The following is a 10,625-nucleotide window of genomic DNA, read 5'->3' as shown; positions in this document are numbered from 1 at the left end:
AACACTATACAAAAATTTCAAAGCAATGTGATCTTAAGCGTGTATATGTATTCTCTGCAGAAGACTGAATTTCAGACTTTTCAATTGATCTACAAGAGATTTGAATTCATAATAAATTTTATAGTTTATATGAAAAGTCTATAAATTGTAAAACTCAGCTACTACCACATAAATTACAAACAAATTTTCTATTTTTCAACTTGGAACAGTTCTACAATTGAATACTAGCAATTACTGAAGGAAGGACAAGTGAAATGCTGAAAATTACTACATAGGAACACTGTTATATAAGTGAAACTTAGGTGACTGGGGTTTATTGCCCCATAAATACCTTTTGCCAGATAGTATACTACCTACCTTAGAGAAGGAAGGCTGAACTGGGGCAGTCTCTTGTTGCAGATTAATTTTGGGGGCAAGAGGAGTGTTGCGCTGCACAGCTTTTGGCATTTTAGTTCCGCGACCAAGGATTGAACCCAGGCCCTTGGCAGTGCTCGTGCAGAGTCCTAACCACTGGACCACCAGGGAATTCTCAAATCATTTTCTTTTTAATGAATATTTAAAATATGTACAAAAGTAGAACAGAAAAACCAGCACTCTATTCTCTAAGACCTGAAAGGACATGAAATGCTTAGAACACTGACTTTAAAGAAAAATCTTGAATTATCTTAAGTCATATTTTAACAGAAAAGTGTACATTGGGCCAGTTACCTATCTCATCATTAACAAAAACAATAAGCTAAACTCCACCACTTAGGAGGATTCCATGAGATTGTGAATGAAGCTTTTTTTTTTTAAGTTTAACTGACCAACAACACTATGTTAGTTCCAGGTGCACAGCATAGTAATTCACAATGATCGCCAAGGCATGCTGAAGCTTTAATATGAAAAACTAACAGCTTAACATTTAATAAATTCCTTTCCAAGGCTATAAATACGGCAGGAAAGCCTTCCAACCACCTGCAATAGATTTCAAGCATCTCCCTTCCATACTGGAACTGTGGCAAAAGCCCACGTGCTCTCCTATTTAAGGAACACATATCTGTGAGGAAGCAGAAGAAAGATAATACACTGTTCTTAAAAGACATTGTATTTACTTATTCTGCAGATTTCCAAATAAATCTATAGCATCGTTTAGTCTGAAATCTCTGGCAAGTCTCTCTCAGTTGTTCATATAAGATGACCTCACTTCAACGTAAAGTACCAGGAACTGTTAAATACACCACCACCAACACAAGCTTGAAATCCAACTATAATCACTGATCACGAGGTATTATTGGTAAACACCATCCTTCCAAAGCGTACTTTGAGTCCAGTAATACAGGACTCAAAACAGTCTGGCATATGTTAGTTCCTCAGTAAATAAGAATTACCTTCCCTCCATTCTAATTGTCAGTGTCCGTTTCAATGGTTTAAAAACTCTACTTCAAAGACCTGTTTCAAATTGATTCCCAACATGTAACTGTCCTAACTTTAGAATTCATTTTGTTTTGCACCTCCAGTTTTTTCAATGATAAAATGAGATAGTATCTGCTTCTATCAATCTCATATGGGTGTTGTGAAGATCCAATAAAATAAAGTGAAAAGATTCTTAGATCTTTTTCTAAAATTAAGTCTGTGATTCAGAATAGTCTATTCACTGGGAGAAAAACAAATCTCTGGGGCTTCTCTGGTAGTCCAGTGGCTAAGACTCTGTACTCCCAATGCAGAGGGTCTGGGTTCAATCCCTGGTCAGGGAACTAGATCCCACATGTAGTAACTAAGAGTTCACATGCCACAACTAAGACAGGGTGCAGCCTAATAAATAAATGCTTTAAAAAAAATCTCTGAATTGTAACATTATATTCCTATCATCTAAACAACTAGATGAATTAACCAAATTTGACTCTTGTCAAAAAGATTTATTAACTTAAAATAGAATTACTTCAAATACAGACAAAAGCAAATTTCTGTTCAAGTATGAATATTTTCAATATACAAGAATGTAAAAGAAATTCTAAATCTTCAATCTTGAGGTTTTATTTTATTATTTTTTTACCTTTTAAAAAGTTTTTGGCACTACAAGGTTCTGTAAAGAATAGAAGTGACAAATTTAAAACACATGAAAGTCTTTCCTAATTCTTAAGAACAATATATATAAAGTCTGAAGCAACCAAAGTATGAATACAGCTAATAGAAAATAAAGAATGTAATTTTTAAATTCTCTCTTTATACAATTCATCAAGGTTAAACAAAACAAAATTCCCTTAAAAATAGGGTAATAAAATAGATGAAATTTGTATCACCCAATTTGGTGATACTAGTAAAAACTATAGTTCATATTTATATACAAATAATACAGTCTTTAAAAACAGTCTTAGAATTTAAATAAGCTATCTAAATGTTAAAATTTTAAATCAGAACCTGATTTGTTTTATTTTCCATTAAATGTCACTTTTTCTGCTGAATGTAACTGACACTGAGGTACGGATACCCTTGAGACAGCAGGATTGGCTGGTTGCTGTGCATCTGTAGACCAGCTGAAAGAAAATGGACTTGCATTACTCCGACACGTTTCCTCTTGGTGGGTGGGGACAACGCTCTCTACACCGACGGGTGGCACATCTGTCTGTTGGACACAACACAGACAGGAAACTGAAAGGCTTGTGCCTATTTACCTGATAACCACTTAGAATTAACTTTTTCCCCCTAGACATTCCCTATTTGAATTGAGATACTGTGGAGGCAAATAAGACTAGATAATATGCTATTCATTACTTAGATCAAAGCCATTACTGGTACATAAGTACCAACAATATAATCAATTCAAATGTCATTCAAATCTCAGTTTTACTAAACAAACTATTACACTACTCAACTCAAAAATTCTACTAGATTCCATTGCTTACTAAACTAAATCCAAACTCCTTTATAATATGACCTCAGCTGACCTTCTCTAGCCTCATTACCTACACATTTTTCCATTTACCTCATCTACTATTATTTTTTCTTTTTTCCTATTCTTTTTACTGAGGCAAAACTCAGTGATTTTGCGTATATTTTTGCCTCAGCTAAGAACACTCTTCTCTAATCTCTACACAATCTCTAGGGAAAAAAATTCCATATATTTCAAGACTTAATTCAAATGTCAAAATCTTAGGCAGTTTGATCCCTGGTGTCCATATTCTGTTCTCTCTGCTAGGGCAAAGTTAATGGATTCCTCTAAGCTCCTATCCTTGTCTGTTTTACATGTCTAGCTTTCCTAATAAAATATGTATTAAGTGTAGGTGTTATTATTTAATTCTGCTTGAGCAGTAAGCATCTAGCACTATCTGACATACAGTATGCTCTCTCAATGAATATTTACTGAATTCCTGAAGTTTCACTCCCAGATCCTGGCCTTTACAAAGGCTCCATTGTCCCAGAACAAAACCCACTCAGCCTTGTAACAAATATGTAAGCAACGGTACCTTGAGTATAGAAAGGTTTGTTGGGCTGGAATCTGGCATTTCCCTGATGCATGAAGTTCTGATGCAAACCATAAGGCCACGAAGCTGGGACAAGAGGGAAATGGGGTCGTGGTGCATGTTCCCAGGGAATTGGAGGATTCAGTCCTGGAAATCCTGGCTCTGCATTTCAAGAACAAAGGAGAGATATATGTTAAAACATCACCTTGTTCATTCAAACATCCCTTCATTCCACAAAGATTTATGGGTCATCACTGACCAAGAAATATGCTAAATGCAGAGGATATCCTCCTCCCAAATTTTTAAAAAAATTTTTATTGAAGTATTGTTGCTTTATAATCAGCTATATGCTACACATATACCCTTTTTTAAATTTCCTTCCCATTTAGATCACCAAAGAGCACTGAGTGGAGTCCCCTGTGCTATACAGTAGGTTCTCATTAGTTATCTAAATGTCTTATTTAGGAATAATTTGAGAACAATTACAGTGTTTTATTTCTTAAAAGTTTTTTTGGTTGACATATCTACACAATTAATACTATATATTAACAGTGTAAATCATATCAATTTGTGTGTATATATATATATCAATAATGTACATGTCAATATATGTATTATGTACAGTGTATACATGTTAACCAAAAAAACTTTTAAGGAATAAACACTGTAACTGTTCCTAAATTATTCATAAAGGAAATACTTAAGAAGACATATACAATAATATGGGTAATCGCTGTAACAGATTGGTGATGGTGTCTAAAGAGGGGACTAATCCAACTGTTCAAAGACAGAGAAAGTTTTCCTAAAATGATTGACTAAATTGAATTTTAAAAGACAAGAAACACGTTAGGCAAAATGGGAGAGGGAGGGAATTTCAGACAGAAGGAATAGTGTGTTCAAAAGCCAGGAAGCAGGAAAGTACAAGTTTGGGAAGCTGCAAAACAATTGGCAATACAGAGACAAATGCAAAGGAAAGCAGTGGTAAGAGGAAAGGCTGGACAGGTAGGTAGAATTTATATTTCAAAGAACCTTAGTATGTCATTAAGCAGCTTACATTTTATCATAAAGACACTGCCAATTATCCTAGAATCAATTATATATTGGCCTGGAAGATTCTGTTAGAAGCTGAGACATTGTGGTGAAATGGTTGAAAACAGGCCTTGGTGCCAAACAACTTTAAGTTCAAATACTAATTACAAAAATTACTAAAGTTTAATTATGAACCCCAGGTTGTTATGAGGATTAAATAAGATAACAAAAATAAAGTGGCCTGCACAAATTCTGGCATATAACCAGGAACTCAAAAAAAAAACCAAACATGAGTCCTATTCTACGGCAAACCACCCCTACCTATCTTAGAGTAAGTCTTTCAAAATGCAGTAACCCCTGAATCTTCTGGATCATTTCTGGAGGCTTTTCTCATTCAGGATCAAAATGTGGCAGGAAATAATCTGAAAGACACTGGCCCTTATTTACTAAACTTCCTAGCAGGAAGTTAGGAGGGACAGGATAGGGAAGAAGAAAACCAAAACCCATACTAGCCACACTCCTACAAGCTTGGTCTTCTTAGGAGGTAGCTAGTAAACATAGCAGCTGGTTCACTGCAAGTTCGTAAAGCCAAGTTACAACTGAGAGCTGAAGCTACAGAGCTCAGAGTTTACAAAAAATAAGACTGGGTATACATCACTGAAATCCTTACTAACTGAGAAACATTTTTACATAAAAGAGTATTTTTAGGATATAGTTCAATCTCTCTTGGTCGTTTTTCACAACCAAATATTTTTGTAATTCGAGATAGTCTGAACAATTACCATTAAAGACAATTTGAAAAATGGGGGGACACACTCATACAACCCCCTATTCTAACGCAAACACTATTATCATTTTAATGTATCCCCATCTGGTTTTTCCATTTTTAACATAATGTTAATTTTAGCAGTAATAGTAACTAGAAGTTGTACACCCATCCAACAAATAATAAATTTTTTTGTTGAGTAATAGTTTATTATATAATAGAAGTATACAAACAACATCTATCTGACAACAGTCACTATACTGGACACTAGGAAGACAATGATAGACAAGAAACAATTTACAATCTCTTAAAGTTCAGTCTAATGCATTATGCAGACAAGTAAACAGGCAATTTCAACACAGTAAGACAGGTCTTATAATATGGATATTAAGGAAACATGGAGGAGAGAAAAGAATACCTAATACAATTGGAGGAGAGGATCTATAAGAATTAGAGACTTCCTAAAGAAAGTGATCCAAATTTTAAAATGAAGGATAAGTAAGTTAGCTAAGCTTTTGGAGAAATGCAGAAGGAGGCGAGAGTGAACAGGAGAGTTATTGCAGAGGACATTCCAGGCAGAGGGAACCAACCACTTAAGTAAATAATCAGGGGTAAGAGCATGGTGTGTCTGTAGGGTGTTAATTAATTAGTTCATTAAGGCTAAAACAGAGATCAACTAGTGGTAGAGAGAGGAAGAAGTTAAAACTGTTCAAACTGAATCAATATATCAAAAGGCAAAGCATGTGTCTGTCTTCATGGTTATATAACTCAGTGACTATCACAGTGTTTATCATGGCATGCATATAATAAACATTCGTTGAATGAGAAAAGCAGAGGCCACATTAGAATGGCCATGTATGACATATATCCTTTGATCCTTGAAATCTAAATGAGTTCCACATTCTGGAATTTCTGCTCAGCAAAATATACTATCTGTATTATTCCAAAAGAGGTCAGAGATTCCTCCATTACAGTGCTTTAAGAAAACATATATTGATTTAAAACTATCACTAAAATTATTCTGAAAATTTATAAAGGTAAATAATCAAGCTTTTATTCTACATTTCCTCTACAAACAATATATGAGGATAACCAAGTAGTTAATAAGGAAAAGAATCACAGACAGTAAGTTACAGAAGAATCACAAACAATAAATAGAAAACATAGATAACTTAAACCCGGGTAATGGGAGGGTTATACTTAACTCTCTCCTTTCGTGTTCAAGTTTTCCATGATAAAAGTTTTAAAAATAAATATAATGTAAAACTAGTTTAACAGCATTTATCAACTATTTTTAAATACATAAAAATGAAAAAAATGACTGGCTAGCAATAAACCAAAATACTTCTGAACAATTCTACCCAGGAATTAAGATTATAGATGGTTTATTTTTTCCTTTTCAAATGCTCTACAAAGAATATGCATTATTTAAATATCAGTAAAAAAAACTATTCTTTCTTAAGCTATAAAGGGTTACTAATCTTTTTCTTTTTAGAAAACTGCTTCTTAGTAAGTAAGGAGACAGTAAGAGTCCAAAGCAAAGATTACAGGTTTTAAAGAAAGAAATTAAGTTTAAATCCTGGATCTACTATGATTATGACAGCATGACAGTTATTTTTAACTCTTCACAATTTCCTCAACTGTAAAAATAAGTGCTAATAATACCTACACCAAATGAGACTGTAATGAAATTTTAAAATAATAACATTTATATTTATTATCTCATTTAATATTCACAACATTCCTGAGAGTTAGGTTCTATTAATACACACTTATTTCACACATGAAACCAATGTACAAAGAGATTAAGCAAATGCCTGATGCCACATAATAAATGGCAGAGCCACAATTCAAATCCAGGTGGTCTGAATCCATAGCCCATACTCTTCACCTTACCTTATGCTCCCCACTCCACAAATAATGATTGCCATCTTTTTACTCAAATTTATCTCCCCAGGTTCAACCAATAATACAATTCATCCAACCTTTCTACAGAAAGATACAAAAGAAGAGAAGAAAGGGTTACCCGAATTCCCCACTGTACCATTGTTCACCAGGGAATTTGGAGCCACAGTACGGGGCCAGTGTCCATCATGAGAGGAGCTAGGGATCGCCACGGGTCTGGCAGCAGGCTGTGCAAAGATGATGCTGGGATCGTTCAGGCCAATATTGCTGGGCGCACTGCCTGGTGCAGAATGGATCACTGGGCCGTGAATAGGCCAGGACGGGGCAGGGATCTGGAGGGGATGCATTGGCAACAATCCCATGTTGTGCATGGGAGAATACTGAGCTGGTGGTGACTGAGGAAAGTTATACATAGGCATCTGGACCTGATGGGGGTGCTGGGTTCCCTGCTGAGGTGGGCCAAGCTTGGGCTGGGATCCTGGCTGGGATGGAGGCTGGGTAATGGCAGTGGATTGGGAAGAGTTCTGTGGAAATGGCTGGGGCTGAGGAGAATAAGATGGCGAATCAGACTGCAGAGAAAAAAAAAGATATATTTTAAAATTAATTTATGAACATCTTAATTTTATAAAAGCAGAAATTATAAAAATATAAAACTATGGAGTTACTTCATCAGAATACTATAAACAGAACTCTATGATATACATACTAACAGATAATAACAGAACCTCATTTTATATGAAGGTAGAGTTTTTCCCAAGGTTCTCAACCCTCTCTCACATAGGTTTTATCTATAAATCTTTTTATTGCCCAAAGAAGACAAAGTCCAGACAACATACTTATCACATAGAACCCACAACTCCAACTGTAACTAGAAGTTTACATCTAAGTATCTCACACTGACTTTCATTTAGCTCCTCAACAAACATTTACAGGGTGTCAGTTATGTACTGGGCATTGTTCTAGGTATTAAAAATAAAATACTAACATGTATGCCCTCATGAAGCTTAAAGTCAATAAGGAAAAAGAGGAGGAACAGATAAAAATTACATAAGCAATCACAATAAAATATAATGATTACTATGATAAAGACTGTATAATGTATAATGAAATCCCAGAGCAGGAATACCTAAACCCACTTTGGGAGAAGAGGAGAAAACAAGATGAAAGCAAGTGGAAATTAAGGAAATCTTCCTGAAGGAAACGATTTTTAAGCTGATACTTATATAGAAACCAATATGATAAAAGAGAGTAGAAAAAAAGGAGAAGGGAAGATTCAGTTAGAGAACAACATAACTGAAGGTATACAGAAACAAAAGCACATGGCCTTTTAAAGTAACTGGAATCTGAAATGACAGTTACCTAGGCTAGGGAAGCAAATGGATGTGAACTATTTTTTATAGATAGAAACAATAGGACCTGGTGACTGACTGGATGCGGAGGTTGAGGGAAAAGTAGTAGTGGCAGGAAACTAGAGACAGTGAGATCATTCAATGAGATGGAGAAGACAGGAGCAAGAGGCAAACTTGGGAAGTTGGAAAGAAATATAAGCTACATTCTAGACATGTTGAAGCTGAAGTGCTTTGTGAGACCTTGAACTGCAAAGTCCATTAGTCAGACTCTTACCCAGTCTCAGGTGGGGTGAGTGCTAGAAGTAGAGGATGAGAGTTAGGGGCACCATAGCAAAGTGGTCAGAGCACAGGTTTTGGAAACAGAACCTAAGGATACAATTTCTGGTTCCAAGTGTTTATTGACCTCAGGCAACAAACTTAAATCTCAGTTTCTTCACCTGTAAAGTATAAATAATAGAATCTACATCATAGGTTTTTGTGAAGATTAACTACAATAATATATGTCAAAAACATAAACACCAAATTCAGAATAGTAGATACATTTTAGTAGCAAGGAAGGGATAGTAGGAAAGTTTTAAGAAGGGAACAGCATCCAAGAGGAATGCATAGGAGTTGTCAACTGTGGATACACTTAAATAAAACCAAAATAAGAAAACATTGAGAATTGTTAAAGCCTGGTAGTAGTGCATGGATGTTTATCATTTTCTATACCTTTTCAGTATTTTAAAAATATTTAATAAGAAGAAACAGGAAAGATGCATAGATAGCAAACAGCAATCAATAAATGTTGTTACTGTAATATAATTGTTATTATATAATTTTTATGAAAATGTCAGACCCATAGTGGTACATATTCAAGTGTTGGAGGTAGGGTTAGTGGGATCCTAAATGTTTTTTTAAGACAAGTTCTACTATTGTTCTTCAAATGCTCTAAGAATTTTTTTCCAAAACACAGATCACATCAGATTTAGCATGTTTAATAGTTAACAGTTTTGAAGTGATGTAGACCTGTGTTTGAATCTTTTAATTTCTCTTATTCTCAGCTTCCCAATTTGTAAAATTTGATCATACCAATACCTATTGCTTCACATGGCCATTCGAAGGATTAAATGTGATAACAGGTGTGAAGCACTAAAGCACAGTGTCAGATTTAGAATAAGCATTCAATTAGTATTTACCTAATTTAAAATGTACAAGGTGAATACATATTTAGACAAAGGTTAGAGCAACTCAGCAAAGATAACATGAAACCTGTGAATCAGAAATCTAATTAAATACTCTGTCTTTTACAGGATACATTTCACTAGGTATCCATATCAGCGATGAGAAGCCAAAAAATTTCAAGCAAATGAAGTATCATGCATGCACTGCCTTAACAGTACTAAATCCTTAATACATCTCAATTTTGGGGTCTATTTTTAATTAACAGTGTTCTTTCATTATAGAATATTCTTCCATATTCCTGCATTATGCAAAACCTAAAACCTTAAAGTTATTACTTTATTATAATCCAACCAACAACCTTATTTGGTAGTTACCTTATTTTATAAATAAGAAATAGGTTCACTGAAGTTAAGTATCTTGCCCATAGATTAAAACTCAGATCTATATTACTCCAAAAGTAATGCTCATTCTAGCTGATGTGCCTAGCAAGGACATCTCTATAAAGCACTGTGTAATCTGAAAGACTGAATTTGCCAATCTCAAAGATCAACCTTATCACCCACCAAAATTAGCTGTTTTCCTGCCAAGACCAACCCATCTGCAAGCAGAGTACTCACGCATTCTGAGGACTGCCTAGTCCTTATGGACTGATCACCTTGTTGCTGGGCTGAACCAGCCACCTGCTGGGCATTTACAAGATTGCGGACCAGCTGGGCTGCTAAGAGAAGACATCAAAAAGAAATAAAATAGATAAAATAACAGAAAAATGGTAATCAATAAACTCCCTTCTTCAGTACAACAGTCTCAAATCTATGATTTTACAAACTTGGACTTTTAAACTATGATTATGTTAGCAAAGAACTTTTTAACAACTCATTTTTAAATTTTTTTTAACTTTTATTTTATTTTAAAACTTTACATAATTGTATTATTTTTGCCAAATATCAAAATGAATCCACCACAGGTATA

At 34.7% G+C, this 10,625-nt stretch overlaps 1 protein-coding gene across 8 annotated transcripts in view; it reads right to left on the bottom strand.

Moving 5' to 3' along the window:
- Positions 1-1,877: 1,877 nt before the first annotated feature.
- The window catches only part of ZCCHC11 (zinc finger, CCHC domain containing 11), a 129,591-nt gene continuing 120,843 nt past the window's right edge, over positions 1,878-10,625 (bottom strand). For 3 of the 8 annotated variants that reach the window (XM_010847171.1, XM_010847174.1, XM_010847172.1), the window contains exons 27-30: positions 10,274-10,374; positions 7,265-7,712; positions 3,447-3,605; positions 1,878-2,516 (exon numbers count right to left, since the gene is read on the bottom strand). In XM_010847171.1, the coding sequence (XP_010845473.1) occupies positions 2,428-2,516; positions 3,447-3,605; positions 7,265-7,712; positions 10,274-10,374 (797 nt within the window). In that variant the 3' untranslated portion in view covers positions 1,878-2,427. Of the gene's footprint in view, positions 2,606-3,446; positions 3,606-7,264; positions 7,713-10,273; positions 10,375-10,625 lie in introns of all 8 variants that reach the window. The other 5 variants (XM_010847176.1, XM_010847177.1, XM_010847178.1 and 2 more) reach the window with 4 other exon arrangements.

The sequence above is a fragment of the Bison bison genome, unplaced genomic scaffold, assembly GCF_000754665.1.
Source record: "Bison bison bison isolate TAMUID 2011002044 unplaced genomic scaffold, Bison_UMD1.0 scf7180017864244, whole genome shotgun sequence".
Taxonomy (NCBI): Eukaryota; Metazoa; Chordata; class Mammalia; order Artiodactyla; family Bovidae; genus Bison; species Bison bison.
Note: the sequence above shows the minus strand (reverse complement) of the source record. Positions and strands in the feature narration are given on the sequence as shown.